At 41.2% G+C, this 15995-nt stretch overlaps 1 protein-coding gene across 1 annotated transcript; it reads right to left on the reverse strand.

The window, feature by feature from the left end:
* Window positions 1–465: 465 nt before the first annotated feature.
* kiaa0232 (KIAA0232 ortholog) lies at window positions 466–15319 on the reverse strand. Its single transcript, XM_041965033.1, has 8 exons — window positions 15094–15319; window positions 12416–12945; window positions 11227–11367; window positions 9377–9446; window positions 9176–9260; window positions 5642–9023; window positions 5339–5447; window positions 466–3622 (listed from the first exon to the last, which is right to left on the reverse strand). The coding sequence occupies exons 2-8, from the start codon at window positions 12650–12652 to the stop codon at window positions 3606–3608; spliced, it is 4041 nt and encodes a 1346-aa protein (XP_041820967.1). The 5' UTR covers window positions 12653–12945; window positions 15094–15319; the 3' UTR covers window positions 466–3605.
* Window positions 15320–15995: the final 676 nt, after the last annotated feature.

The following is a 15995-nucleotide window of genomic DNA, read 5'->3' on the forward strand; positions in this document are numbered from 1 at the left end:
CACACATACTGTTATTGTATGATATGATAATGCAGTCATCTTGGGACTTTTAGGACATGTATCTTTTTTGATTACTATTATTATTGAAATGCCAAATACAAAAGTGATTATTTCACTTCAACCTCTTGGATGGATGCTGTAGCGTGCACCAAACAGTACATGGCCCTCTCTGTTTTTTAAGTGACAAAACACAACACAAATCAAATTTTCAATTGATATTTCTTAAATATTTTAATCTAGGTAGCATTGAGCATCAGCAGAAAACAATGACTGAGGCCTGAGAGGATGATAGGAGTGCTGAGGGAGCTGGCTGTTCTTCCTACGTCTTCACCCTGCCCTCTAGTGTCACCATGAGGTTATGGATTTCAAATGCAAAGCAGCATTTGCCTCCTCTGAGTAGTCACCACTTTGGCAAACACACTATATAAAACGTAAAAAAAAACAAAGTCAGGGAAGTTCACAGGCTGAGGTTTGGTTTATTCCTTTATTAGATGTTAAGAAAATCCACAATGAAACAAAATAATTTACTCAGGGTGTACATGAAATTAGAACAACAGATCTACTCGGGACAGATGGGATTTGGGAACATAGGGGAGAGGGGAGGGTGGAGGAGCATCTAGGTGGGAATGAAAAGACGAGGAAAACTCAAGTTTTCAGTGCTGGATATGTTCTTCAGACCACAGTGCAATCGAAACTCAGCGACCCTTTCAGTGTCGTTCCAAATGCATATACCCTCACTGAATGCATTTTCTCGTCACTTTTTTTTTTTTTTTTAAACATGGCCTATCAAAATGGAAGAATTAAATGGAGAAAGGTGCGATGCATTCCTTTCAACTCCAATGTAAGTGCGTTTTGTGACTTAGCTTCTTGCACACATTCGCTCACAGATTCACACACGCACACAGTCATTACATTCTTGCACTCACTGATTTAACCTTAATTTTTTGTTTTAACCATGTTTTGTTTAAACCAACATAAAAAGATGGAGTGTGATGTTTGCATGCTGCATTTTTAGACACATTCCATGGTTTTTTTTTTTTGTTTTCAGGTGTCCCTCACTCAAAGTAATCAACATGCAAAATAAACAGAATGACTTTTCTCCGTATATTCTTGAATGTTTACATGCGCCAAGGTATTGCATAGGACTCAGGGCTTTTGAATTCCCCTCCGCATTGCTTCTACAATGGCTTGCTTCTTTTTTTCCCTAAAACTATAGCTCTAAAATAATGACAGTCACCTCTGTGGTTTGCTTGGAAAGAACTCCTGTCAATAATTTCTGCTCTACAATCAAAGAAAGGTTTTACATTAATGCATCAATGCACTGTCACAGGTCTGAGTGTAGATTATGCAGTATGCTTATATCAAAAAATTCCTGAGTGTCTGATGACTGTCAAAGAAAGGTGACAAGACCCTGAAGTTGGAGTACCTTTCATTCAGCTACTGGGGGGAGGGGGGGGGGTCCTTTTTCAATTGAGGTGGCATAGCATTGGACAAACCTTGGACCTTTACATACAATCTTTGCATTCTTAAATGAGGAAACCATTTCCAAAGCCATGCCTGCAGTAGAGACACCTTTACCTGCGACAGTGCATTACAGCGAGTCTGCTCACACTGCTGACAGATTTTTTATTTACCCATTAATGGAGGGATGATTTTAGGTATCTGTGCTTCAGTTTCATGGTATTGTGACAAATAAATGACCCAGTTACCATCCTCAAACCTGTTTGAAAATGAAAAAAATAAAAACAAATAACAAACAGCAGGTATTAAGGAATGCACAATGCATTTATCTGCATGAGCCTCCACTCAATTTCATTTTCAAAGCACTGGTCTTGAGAAAGGCCAGTCCAGCCACACCTTAAAGGTTTTGTAGCAAATTTGTTCAGGTGTGTTTCAAATTTAGGGGGCACTGATGCATTTGCATTTTTGTGAATGCAGGTTTCTGCAGACATTCACGTTACTCCCAGGTGAAGTTCTAGTCCACTCATTCTGAACCAGTGCCTTCCAAGTTCTGTTGCCAACACACACGCACACACAAACACACATAGTGAGACTTTACTCAATAATTCAACAAGATATATTGTAAACCAAAAAATAAAAACACACCTCATATGGAAAAAAGCATTTGTACCTTAGTGTAATTATGCCTTGTTTTTGGTTTGACAATTGCCCCGCCACTTGTTGTGTTATAGATTTTTTTTTTTACTTGCAGCACAAATTGGACAATTAACCATCAGTCAATGCTGATTTTGTCCTTTCTGCTTGGGGGGGGGCAATGAACTGAAAAAAAAATGTGTAGAAACTTGAGATTTAAATACCTGCAAGTATTTCTGTTTCAGCTGTTACAGGCCTGACAACTAAGAGGTTACCTTAAAATAAAAACCAAGCCACATTAAGCAAGAACCGCCATCAGGCAAAACTTTTTTTCTTGTTTTACAATTTCGAAAAAGATATTCATGGAGTCTGACTGTCTGGACTACAAACAAAACTAGGCTATGCCATCTACTTATCACAGCCATAGTATGGAACTGCAACTTCAAAAGATTTTTGAACATATTTATAGCACCAATAGTCTGTACCATAAAAATTACAAAAAAATAAAACAAAGTTTCATTCAGTTGCAACACAGGTGTCTGCAGAAATGGCTGTACTTATGTCTTTTCATGATGGGTCTTTACCCCAAAACACAAACTTTTTTTTATTTTTTCCCCAATTCTTTTACAGCATTGCATTTCAAGTAGATTATTAGTATTTTTTTTCCAACAAAACTCCTTTTGATTTCCTGTTTTTTTTATTTTAGGATTTTTTTTTTATTTTAGCCTCACAAACCATACTATGTCTACAACTAGCTTTTGTAAGACTATCACCATTCAAAAATCAGACTCATTTATGATAACTTTTCACACATGGGGAATTTAGGGATATTTAGAAGAAAGCTGCACACATTCTCTACTTCACATTCAGAAAGTCGTCCAAACAAACTATTCAAATTAAACTCTCAAACTCTTACACAACTCAAAAAATCTCAACATCCTTGTATTGTCTTTCTGAACACAAGATGGAAAGTAGAGGATGTGATAGCACTTGTTTCACACAACATTAGGTTCAACTAGAAAAAGAGGAGTGAGACTGGCTGGACAAACACACATGCACAACCATTCAGACACCACCAACTACCAGTATGCTAGTTCAAAAGCAAAATGGTGGGAACAAAACTGACGAGGATAGAACAAAAGATTGTCCCTACTACCTAACTGTGAGACTTGGATGAGGACCAGTGTACAGAAGAATCAAATGAAACAAATTCTAAAATGCCTAAAATGCATATCCGCACATGGCATCACTCAAAGACAGAACATATTTTTTGAGTTTTCCTATTTTCACTCACTTTTTGTTGATCTGATTGGTTACACAAGGTTTTAAGTTAGTAAATGAAAACCAGCAGGGTTATGTGTGGGGGTTTTGGAGGGGTGTCTCAGAAAATTAGCCTACATTAGGTTTTCCAGCTCTGAGTTGACCCTGAATCTTTGCTGGTAGAGGTCCAGTCACAAAACGAGAGGAAGGTTTCCTCTCTACGACAGGTATCCTCTGCAAAACTGGAGTATTCAAATGTTGCTGCTCCCTGGAGAGAGAAGTCATGCAAAACGGTTAAGATTGTTGCACAGGTAAAATATCCATGCTGCATCTGACTGTTGGCTGTACTGGAGCTTCCTTTACCTCCAGCATCGGCTGTATTTTGTAACTGGGCCTGGAGGCCTCCAGACTGTAACTACTTTGTGTAACTCTGCAATCGTTTTTTAAACAGACTGCAGTGTTTGTTACTCATCCTGCTGTGACCCTTCAGATTCTGTGACGTAATTAGGAATTTTAGCTTGATTGCTGCTGAAAATGTTGCCATTGTAGCTGTTACCAAAAACAGGCATACTACTTGGATAGCTCACATATTTTGGTGGCGGTAACAGAAGAAGCTGGTGTCCCTGTAGTGTACAGGTCTGTCTATAGAATCGCACAACCTCATCAATATTTGGTCAGTCCATCTTTTTTCTATGAGCAGCTCCTTGTGTGTCATAAAAGCTGATGGGTCACATATTTCAGTGTAATGCTAGCAACACATTACATTCAATGAAGCCTTTGAATGTGTATGGCAAAAGTAAGCGAGCACTGTTACTGACAGATAGCACAAGTATTAAATCAAGTTAATGCAGCTAACTAAGTCAACTGTTTGTCTACATAGAATCAAGTGTGGTGCTGGAAAAGGGTCAGTGTGACACCCTTATGTACTGTAAACCTTTCCACCTCATCTACTGTTCACTGTTATTAATTAAACAGTGGGAATTCACAGGCAATGACTGTTGATTCTTTGTTCAAGCTGATATCAATCATTGTTTACAATCAATAAAATACATTTTGGGTCACTTAACATTGGCCTCCTATTTTGGAGATATAGATTTACACTGGCCACTTAATTGACCTGTTAAACCATTGGAGTGGCTATATCCAGATCCTATGGGTGTCAGGTGACCAGGTAGGACAAGATGAGAAAACAGAACATAAATATTGCAGCGGAGCTGGCTATATTCTTGGTCCAACACAGGAAATGTAGCATTTTCTCATTTCATTCCTGGTTTTCTTTGTTTCTTTGGCCTAAACTAGCTTCACTGTGTAACACACATGGCCTTTACATTTGCACATTTTCATAATTCCATTTATTAACACACATACTTCATATATTCTGTTTCTATAATTCAAATATGATTATTATCTATGGAGAGTGGTGTGTCAGTGTGGATCTGTTGTGGCACAAAGGTTTAGGAATGTGTTGGAAAGCCTTTGTTCAGCCCACCACAATCATTATACTTCATTTCAAAGGCAGTTTCCATCAAAAACAGCACTTTAGAGGAAAGGTCCACCTACAATATTAGGTGTGAAATAACAGGCAGAAACAGTAGTTACTCTCTCTGAATTAAATTTGAACAATGTCCTGATCAGACCTGCTACCACTACTGCAGATCAGCTTCGGACATCCAAGTCATTAAAGTTAACGACTCCGAGCTCATGAGGTGATCAATCCATGGTCTGGCACAAGGTTTCTCACTTTCAAACCACACTTCAGTTACTACTCTGTGCTAGAACATATATGTACAATATATTTTGTTGTAGTTCAGGACTGGAAGAAAGTTCAGTGGCCTATTAACTTCACCTATATAATGATATGTTATAACAATTTGTTGATACTCGTGATAAACTCATTAATTTTGTCACTGGTTTGATGTGTTGCAACAAAGTATTGTGAATTAAATAGTAAAAGTTCACAAAATGTTTTTGAAAACAGGTTTACCTGTACACTGAGATCCAGGGAAAAGGGGGGAACAGAGCGTGTTCTGCCACCAGCACTCATCTTGCTGGTTGCCAGTTCCTCCCTGTCCACTTACATTTAATAGAGGGAACTAAACAAGACAAATGAGAAGTGGTTAGTGTGTTTCAGTAAACAGCCACCTGAGACATCACAGGTGAAACCCATTTTACAGCTGTTACTGATAATGAAACACTGTGTGGTTAGGCCATTAATTTTGTCAAATTTACTAGCACACTGATCACAACAGATTGAAGATGTTCTGAGATCATTTTAAGAAACCCTCACCTCTGGCACATCTCCAACAAAGTCATAAGCAATCCCACACTTTGGGATCTGACCTGCTGGCGCACATAAGCAGGACTGTTTTTCTCCTGAAGATTCATCCTGTTGAATCTTGCCGACTGAGACATTTGTCTCTTCACCTGCAGTTGATGCAGCTGCTGTCGTTTTGCAGTCTAAGCAAATCTCTTGCTCAGCAATTGGCAGGAGGGTACTGGAGCCCTCCTGTGAATCCAGAGATGTCTGGGCACTCTTCTCCATGCCAGACTTCTTTAATCTGGGTAAGAATTTACCAGATTCCAGTTCTGACTTCCCGTAATAAGGGCCCTCACATTCTGCATCCTCCTCCAGAGGTTTGAGGTCTGCCTGAGGATCATCAAAGACGTCCACCGGCGCCAGGACGGGAAAACTCATCTCCTCTTTGTCAGTCTCAGCCTCTGAATCACTCACTCCACTGGGAGACAACTCTGAGGCGGATATTGGTCGGAAATGAGTCCTGGGGGAAATGCGAATGGCCCTGTACTGCGTCCGGTTGATGCCATATATTCGTGGGTGGAAGGCTTCATTCTCAGAGTCCGAGCAAAGAATAGACTTGGGCTTGAACCCTGGACTGAACGAAGCCATGTCCTCAGGCTCAAAGGAACACTCAACATGGAGGACTTGAGAGAAGGGATTGTTCAGGTTGAAGGATGCGAATGGGTATTCTAAACCTTGCTCCTCACTATGCAAGCCTCCGTAAGATCCAAGCAAATCTTCATGGAAGATGAAAGAAAATCCCTTATTCAATCCATCTCCGCTTCCTCTAATGGCCTGGTCACTCTGCCCAAAGGACACAAGAGGCCTCCACAGGGGCCTGTGCCCAGGGGCAAAGCAGCTGCCAGTGTTCATGAACACATCTGTGCCAGTGATGGTGAGCATGTCTGAGCCAGAAGCAGATGCAGCTGCAGCAGCACACTGGAGCAGACTATCTTGGGTGTCACTTGGCGGCACAACAGCCCAATTCTTATCACCACTTAGTGTCTTCAACTCTCCATACACCCCTCCTAGGATGAATGACGTACTCTCCTTGTCAGAGTTCAAGTCCCAGGGCTTGGACGGAGTCATGTAATCCCCAGCACCATCTACCTTGGAGAGTTTGTTTTTGGCTAAGTCCTGTTCTTCTTTCTTGCCTTCCCAAAGGTGATATTCTGATCGCTGCACTGCCTTTTTCTGAGGTCCCTGAATTGGAACTCCTTTAGCCTGCACTTCCAGACAACTGCAGCAGTAACCACTTGACTCATCTGAGAATAGCGCCTTGCTTGGTTTTTCTGCTCCTTGCCTCGACATAACAGACTTGTCATCTCCTATTGCAGTCCAAATGTCCTTTATTATCCCTGAGCTGTAGTCATCACTGTGTTGGTTTGTGTTGTCCGAAAACATGCCAGTGCTGTACTGTTTACTCTCATCCTCTTCCAGTGCTATACCACAAATTGACTCCAATTTTGATTTTTTGGTGAAGGTCTGATTTGATGCTGTACTTACATTGACCTCCTCACACTTATGGCCAGAGTTTTCTTGCAAAAAATCCAAGATTTCATCCTCCAGATAGGTACCAGAGAGAGGCGGGATTATACAATCAATCTCTTCATTGCCAATTTGAGCAGCATCCTCTGTTGGAACATTTCCCTGCTCATTGTCTGAACGAGTCTCCTCTGAATGTGACCACGGACTGCAAGTTCGTGTTGAAAGGTTAGAACAGTGTTCAGTTTCGTCAAAGGCACTATTTTTGGTCCATATTAGCAAACGAGACTGTTTATTAGAATGTGGGTCGAGACAGCTACTAGAATCTGTGTTGTTTTCGTGACACACGGTGAGTGAGTCGTGGGGAAAAGGAAAAGTGGGGCTGTCATACTGCAGCTCAAAAAGGGAGAAGCAGGATGAGTTCAAACAAGATGGTTCACTGGTGGCTTCAGGAACAGGTGGCTCCTCCAAATTTCCAGATAGTTTGCTCAGGGTGAATGAAACACTATCAAGAAGGGGAGAGAGCCGAATGGGAGAGTCTCCTACGAAGCTTTCTCCATCAATATCTTCTGAAGTAGATGGTGAATAACATCCCCACACTTGAGCCATGTTTTCAAGATCCTCCATGAAGAATCCAACAGATCCCGAAGCTTCCTGTGAGTCTGCCCGTATTGCACTTTTCCCTTGCTGCTCAAGGCCATCTAACACTAAACAACATTCTGCCTCAACGTCTCTTTGCTCTTTGCTTTTTTGTCGAATCATGCTTAAGATCCGACTCTCTTGTATAGAGTCTGAGGCACTAGTATCCAATATGGATTGATAAATATCAACTTCATAGAAGTGAGTGAATTCAGACAGATGCTTGTCATCTAAATCTCTACTATCCTCTGGCTGAGGGCAGCTTGAGGTCCCAGTGAGTTCAGCAGTTTCCTCTTCTGCTTCGCCAGGCCCTTCCACAAAGTGCCCATCCACAAACGAGCCTGCTGCTAGGTATGCTCTCTGGTTGCTCTCATTGGCAATACAGATTCCCTGGATTCTCTCCGGCAGCCTCTCCATGTTGGTTGACAAAGGGAAGCCGTCGGGAGAGTCTACTTTGCTTCGATATTTTGTTTCCAGCTTGCTTTGTCTGCTGCTGAAAGGTACAAAATACTCTGTGATGGGCTCAGTGTACCAAAGTGGCTCCTCCATATACTCCTTTTTGTTTCTGACCTCAACTCCGGACTCTTTTGCTTCCTTCCAGCTTGGATCTTTACGAATCTCCTTCAACGGTCTCTTCCCCTTTTTGTAAAGCTGTGGTTGTTTGGCAGCGCCTCCAGTGGCGCTGCTACTGCTCCCTCCTGTGTTTCTTCGTTCCTCTTTTTCGATTACTTTCACCTGCAGCTTCACATGCCCGCTGTTGCGTGTTCTCTTATTCTTTGCAGCCTCCCTGGATTTGTGCCTTATTCTAACTGCCTTGCTTCTGGATGACTTAGAGTCACCCTGGTTTCCACTTGAGCTTGAGCCAGCCTCACTAGAGCCAGAAGACCAGGATCTGGGTCTGTATTTGCCCTCAGATCTGTGTCTCGTCTGTCTCTTAGAGTAGACGGTAGACTTCTCCTCCGCTGTTGCACCACCATGGTATCGGTTTTCTTTTTCCTTCTTGCTGCGTCGTTGCTGGCCTCTTTCCGTGGACACAGTAGAGATGGTACCACACGCCTCAAGGTTTCGTTCCTTTGCAGCCTCACCTTCACTGTTGCAATCTTTTGGGGAAGAGGTGTCTGTGCTGGTCTGTGGGGCTGCGGAGGATGATGAACTTGAGTATGCACAGGCCTTAGCTTTGTTCCACACCGTCATGATCTCTTGGAGACAAACAGGCTTCTCTGACAAAGGAGGAAAGGCTTCATAATACCTGCAGTCACAGAGGGAGAACAGAGAGAGAAAACTTAAATTAAATACATTTATAGCAGCAGACTTTAAGTAAGCAAATTAATATGGGTGTGTTCTGCAGTCACTTTTTTAAGCACTCATATTCATAGCAACAATATACATGATGTAGCTTACATTTCCACCTGGTCCTTTGAAGAGGGGGACTCAGCTCGCTCTGGAGACTGAGAGCCATCAGATTTCTTTTGAATCTGTTTTTCTTCTGTAAAAGACATTGAACATTAAGACATCTTAATAGAGTAGATGTTATTCACCTTTTCCTATTTATTTTTTTAATCATAAAGCTCCAAACATGATAATAAAGGGTATCAAACAAACCTTTCTGCTTGTTTTGGATGTCCTTTAGTTTAGAGCAAAGCTCTTCAACCAGGCTCTCAATTCCAGAGTTCTGCACAGAGGAGAAAGACATGGAACAGATTTTTGAGAACCAAAACTGAAAATGATGAACAGCCAATATCACTTTCATTACATGATGCACAAATACTTTTACTTGTGGATGAGACAACTACAACTTTGAGCTTAAACAAAAGTTAGAATTGGTTTGAGCACATTCCAGCATACAAACATATTTCACAAAGGTTGTATGTCCATCAATGTGAATGAAAACATTTTATACATCTGAAGACAAGCTACTCAAATGGAAAATCCTAATATATTATAGGAATGACTGATGACAATGACATATTGTAGGAGAGCTATGTACTATTCCCAATAATTTTTTTTTTGGTCTTTGATAAAACAAAAAAAAGGTACAAAAAACAAGTCCTGACATAAACACAGAACAATACTTTCTTTTTCTAACTCCAAAAACAACCATGACTGAGAAGACCAGGTCACACTCAGTAAGAATGCAGAGTTCCCAAAAGCTACTTTGACCCCTAACGTGACCCAAAAGAAAGAATGAGAGGCACGGGGCTGACACAAGTCAAGCCAGCTGATTTATGAGAGCTTAAGCATGCTCAGCCATGACTGTGCTATATTTAGCTTTGGTGGAGAAATCCTTTCAAAAAATAAAAAATAAAAAGGGCTAAGCAACAGGACAAGTTATTGCCTCGAGAAGTTCTGAGATATTGAACATTTACTACATATCCTGGTTAGCTTACTACCTTCTTCATATTGAGCAATATGATATGTGAAAAACAAATAAACAAGAGTTTGAAATAAACAAGATAACCATGTTCAAATGCTAGCTTAGACTGCAAATAGACCCAAACAAATCACATCATAGCTGCTACTCAGTACCAGTCCTGCCAGACTCTTTAGCGCACTCATTTCCTGTTCACTCTTCCAGAAAATAATATTCCTTACCATGCCACCTCATGAAAAACACAGCAAAGTTTCCTGCTGCCCTGTGTTTCCTCTTGCATCATTGTGCTAATGCTGGTCAGCTGACAGCCAACCAACTCTGCTGCTCACTGCTGCAATCCTGTGCAGCGTGTGCTGGTTAAAAAATAGACCGCAGAGTCCAGTCCCCAGAGAAGAGCTCAACACTCCTCCTCTTGCCTTGCAGAATCTTCCCCCTACCCTCCCTCCAGCTTTATGTTGTGTCATTCTCAACTCACACCTCCCTCCCACCTCCTACTGCACAGATGAAATAGTCAGTAAATCTCTCTGTAGCTTTTTCACTCACTCAGAGTTATGGAATGAAATTAATATACCGGTACTTCTGGGACATACACTTAGATGCAAATGACATTTCTTTGAAGGTCAGCATTTTTCATGTGAAGGAACAACTTTTAACAACTGACCTTAACGTAACCTTTCTGATGAAAACTAATTGAAATGCTTTAGCCTCCCACATTGACACAGCTTTATTCAGTGTCTATTCACCGTGATTTATGCGATTAATATCTGCATGACTGCACCTTAACAAGCAACAAGGAATACTACAGTAACAAATTCCTGGCATAATTATACCAATCACACCCTCATGTCTTCTGTATTCAGAATGCTTTTCATTCAAAAGTTTCACAAAAGATGAGGTAGGTCAAACAGTTCCTGCTTCAATGCATGAGTAATGGCTGGTTTGCATTCCTCCATAGTTTACGTGATTTAAGTCAACAATTATTTAACACTACAGAAAAACAAAGCTTAATTAACTATGAACTATGAATAACTTGATTAACACCTCTCCTCATAAACGTCATGCAAACCCCAGGATTGCTTACTTCATCAGATGCAGAGCGAAGGCATTGCACAGCAGCTTGCTTCTTCATTTCCTCCAGACTCAGGTCGGTTCCACCTTTCTTCTTACTCTTGCCCCATTTCTTCCCAGTTCCCTTCTCCCAGCCCAAGAAGATGTCATTTTCCTATCAGACACAAACAGGTAAAAGAAACAAAGGACAAACTAGTGTTAAACAGTAAAACAAACACAGAAAAAAAACATTAAAATTACACAAATTATATACTAAATGTTATGGCTGCACGAAATGTCATTTTTACATTCAAAGCTCCTGTGGAGGTTTTTCAAATGAAAAGCGCTGAATGTCTGTGATCACATGTTATGACATCACCACCCTAAAAAAAATCCTTGAATAACATTCTCAATTTGAACTTTGAAAAAGTGACTCATCAGATTAAATGAGTTGCTCTTCTTTTTATAAAATCAACTTTCTTCAATGAATACAATTCATCACTTTCATAAACATTAAAATATATAAATACATACATATATACCTGTATGTATTTATAGCCCTCATACAGTTGCCTCTCTCTGTCTGTAGTCACCACTCTGTAGCCTTGCTCAATGTCCCACCCACAGTGTTATCTGATTGGTTACACAACAGGAGTAATTGCCTATCAACACTGAAGGCTACTGTGCCACAGAACACATGCACAGACCGGAGCTGCTCCGGTGAGCAAGCGGAGCAGTGTTTCAAAGGTAAGGCAGCAGATATAGCTGATGTTGCAATAAACATCACAATCCTTAACATTGAAGTTGCAAAAACACAACAATCTTCTGATCTTTCAAATGTTGATTGAGACTTTGAGTGAAGCTTCAAACTTTTCGATGCAGCCCAACTAAATATGTATAAACATTCCTATACAGGCTTACATACCATAACAAGCTGTACACAAACATGGCAAGCAAACTGCATATCAATACATCTAATGATAAATGACAGAGATCAAAGGAGAAATTATTCAGTTATGGTACAGTGCCAAGATATGAAAGAAAAGCCCCATTGTTAACCTCTCCTGGCAAACTGATGTATTCTGCTAACAAGGCCATTATATTCACTGACTAACTTCCCTTCCTGAATAAAGCCTACTGCCCATTCATTTGAGAATGCAAAACACAAACTATGATTTTTTTCAAAGCACTAGAAATAACCCTTTAAGATTATGGAAGCCCACCTGGTCCTGCAGGTCGTAGTCATAACTGTCATGCAGGAGAAGGCTGAGGACATAGCGGGTGTAAATCATGGCATCAATCCCACACTTCTCAAGCTCCTGGCCAAGCCAGCTTTGTACTGGACCCAGCGACTGGAGCAAGGACATCTCTGAGGCAGGCAGGGGGCCCACGAGGGGATAGGGGCAAGAGAGGTTTTCAGGAGGAGCAGGACCGTCTGAATCGGTGCTCACTGGACGCATGGGACCTCAGGTGTTGGCCATTCTCAGGTGGAGCAGTACAGAGAGAGGACGAGGCAGAACCTTGGGAAGAGGGGGCAGTCACTCCAGCAGGACGCACTGAAGGGGCTCTACATGGGGAGACATGTAGGATGTTTTTTTCTTTTTTTATTGCTTTGAGCAAAAAAGGGGATTTTACTCGTCAGGCATGGCTTATGCTGCTGATAGATCTCAGCTGCTGAGCAAAACACAGGACGTGTTTGCGTCTCAGTCGGAGGGTTCCATTTTCGGGCTTCGTCTTACTTCACCGGCACGACCTGAAACAGAGCAAGCATGCATCAGGTTCTCTGAAATAAATTTAATGTTGAATCCCAGCATTTGAAAAAACAAAGATAGAGTCAAAGGCTTTACGTATAACCCTTCCACATAGCCAAACTGCTAGAAACAAGGCCTCTTTAATATATAAAATGCATTCATGCATGAGGCCACTGCTTTTAGAAATGGAAATTGTTTTGTTCCTTATACATTCCTTATGTTTTTAATGACTGTTCATAGCCCTGCTTATCAGCAAGCTAATGGGCTACAAAGAGAGCACAAGCTCTTTCAATAATACAGGCAGCAGACACAATCATGACATGTTATGTTGGCAAGCCCTCTTTGAAATGAAATGAGCGAACAGGTTAACTAGAATATTACTGATGACAATACTAGATGATCAGCTTTTAACCATGATAATGCGCATTCCTCAAAATGGCCCCTCACATTAATGTGAAAGTATCTCAAACCTCCTAGTTATTCAGCTCTGTGTGTGCAATGACTCTCATGTTAAGTAAATGCAATGTAACAGAAGAGAAGAACTATGTGAGAGGAGAAGTTCATATAACCACATCAGTTTGAAGCACCTAACTGGTAGCAAGGCTTTGTAATACTCCAAAAACGGAAACCTCACTTAATTCATTAGTACTTGACTTGTCATTCCCTCTTTTACAATCACTAAAAACATCTGATAAATGGTTTCAATTGTGAGTCATAAAACCAAACATGACCTGAATTGGTGCTATTGACAAAACAACTACAAGCAATCTCCAGCAGTTGAATGTAACAGAGTGGGCAACGGACAACGTAACGCTTGCTGTCAAGTGCATGTGTTTTGTGTGGCAGCTGTGGATTAGGGAAACGACGTGAAGAGCAAATGGAGGCTGCACCGACTTGATTGGTTGGCCGGGTCGTCACTCAACAGTGGCGTATTATAGGTTACCCGTTAGGGACGTCAAAAGGGCAAAATAAGAAGCTTTGCAGTTTGCAACCACACAATTTCATCAGTCATAAGCCTTTCGTAAAATAACATTATGTCTGTTAAATAAATACTGATGGAGAGCAGAGAGAGAGCTTCATCGATAATTGCTAAATATGGCTGACCAGTGTCTACAACCCAGCTGTTTCTTCTATGCTCACTAGCCCCGGCAGCTAGCTCCTGACTGCACTGTTCACGTTCCAACTTTATCCTACAGCCCATGACTTAGGGCAATTATTCTGGTAAAGAAAGGAACAAAATAATCTGTGCAGTGTCAACAAGCGAGTAACCTACTTTACTTGGGGTGTACTGTAACGTTGTGCAAATACGTATTACTGACATTAACACTAATTTGCTGGTCCATCGAGTGCGGCAGAGCAACTACAGAGCAGCGAGGAACGATCATTGAAATTAACGTTAGCTAAGTGTTAATGTCATTTTTAAATCAATATACCACAGAATCGCTGATTTGATAATAGACGAAGTGTCAACTAAGGTTACACTGACTTTTGGTATTAATGTCGGTTAGCTAGCGTCACTTTGCTGTCAAACGGCAAGGTTAGCCGGACCACCGACCTTTAGCTAATGAGCTAAGTTAGCTGCCTAGAGCTGTTCGTCTGCTGTCATTAGACAGTTATAATATTTCCGTTTACTTAACATGTACCATTCGGGTGAAAGAGGGTTCATTTCAGTTCACTTAATTTAATCGGGTTGTCTCCCCGTCCCATCGAAGGCTAACGTTAGTTTGGTATCGTTACATCGGGCAGGTGAACGACGGAGGCTGCTTCTATACGGTGACATTCGAGCCCTGACGGTTCTCCATTAAATAGTTAGCTAGCAAAGAGCAATACGCGAACGTTAGGCCGAGTCTAAACTTTTAGTCGGAAACGTAGCAACCAAAATGACAAAAGTCAATACAATATAGCAGCGATGTCTAATTCAAATTAAAATAAACGTTAGCTTTCACGCACGATTGTTGTTGTGACCGAGGGGGAGGAGGAGCAGCTGCCCCGGTAGGCTACCAGAGGACTGTCAGACGTTTCCCTTCAAAAATGTACGCCATATCGTCATACAGCGAAAGAGTATCGTGACTAAACCTGAAACACTAAACGGGGACAAAAACACCGCAGGGTGAAGAGAAAACTCCGAGCAGGTTTGCTGGTTTACTTACCTGCCGTGGGCTGAAGTAAAGAGGAGCAGCGAAAGGGGAGCGGCTATTTCTCTCCCGCTGCCGTTCCGAGCTCGAGCTCTGGAATCCGCTGCGGTAGCATCGCGTATCATGGACGCCGACAGAAATGGCGCTGTTTTCACATCTAGTGCTTCTTCAATAGCGTCAAGGAAACCGGCGACATTTCGGCTCAAGCTGGACGACAGTTATCCCTGGATGACGCTTAATACCTAGAGCCACAATGTCCGCTACAAAAACCCAGTTTCATTTAGTGAAGGACTCCTGAATGCGCCACCCTCCGCGTTCGTATCTAGGCAACAAGGCAAACCTCCGCCGTCCGGTTCGTATAGTTTGATTCCTCCGCTTGGGTATTGCATCAGAAGCCCAACTAGTACTCTTATCATCTGTACGCAAACTAAAGTAAAATGATGAATGACATTTAGCATATTGAAATCAGCAGTGAGTGGAGGATTCAACCTTTTCTTTTGGGATAGCTTTGGAAGGAGTTTGTAAAAATAGAAACACCAAAAAACAAAATATAATAATAACCTAATAATCAAAATATCAAATATCAACAGTATAATATGGGTTTACGACATCATTATTTTTGGACGTAGCTTTGAGTTCTTTGACTTCTTCCACAGACAGAACCAGTAATTATTCTCTTTACAAAATACCTTTTTTCCAATTATATTTCTGACAAAGCACCCAGACTTTTACAAACCAAGTTAGATTTCAGATTTATTCATTTGATTTGATGTGAGTTTAGTGAGTAGTAATTTTCTGTGGAAATATTGTACTTTTTTGCTTTATTATTAGAAAGATTTCGCACACATAGCTAGGAATTATTTTGCGCCACTGGCATTTCTTGGAATCAGTTACAGCAGACGAGACAGCTTTACTTC

Source organism: Chelmon rostratus, chromosome 23 (assembly GCF_017976325.1).
Source record: "Chelmon rostratus isolate fCheRos1 chromosome 23, fCheRos1.pri, whole genome shotgun sequence".
Classification (NCBI taxonomy): Eukaryota; Metazoa; Chordata; class Actinopteri; order Chaetodontiformes; family Chaetodontidae; genus Chelmon; species Chelmon rostratus.

What these genes read in the sequence shown, in the direction of transcription:
- kiaa0232 (XM_041965033.1), bottom strand. Translation starts at nt 12,652, where the DNA reads ATGCGTCCAGTGAGCACCGATTCAGACGGTCCTGCTCCTCCTGAAAAC. An exon ending in ACTACGACCTGCAGGACCAG is followed by an intron (nt 11,368 to 12,415) that starts GTGGGCTTCCAT and finishes TGTGTCTGATAG; the next exon opens with GAAAATGACATCTTCTTGGG. An exon ending in TTGTTGGAGATGTGCCAGAG is followed by an intron (nt 5,448 to 5,641) that starts GTGAGGGTTTCT and finishes TGTCTTGTTTAG; the next exon opens with TTCCCTCTATTAAATGTAAG.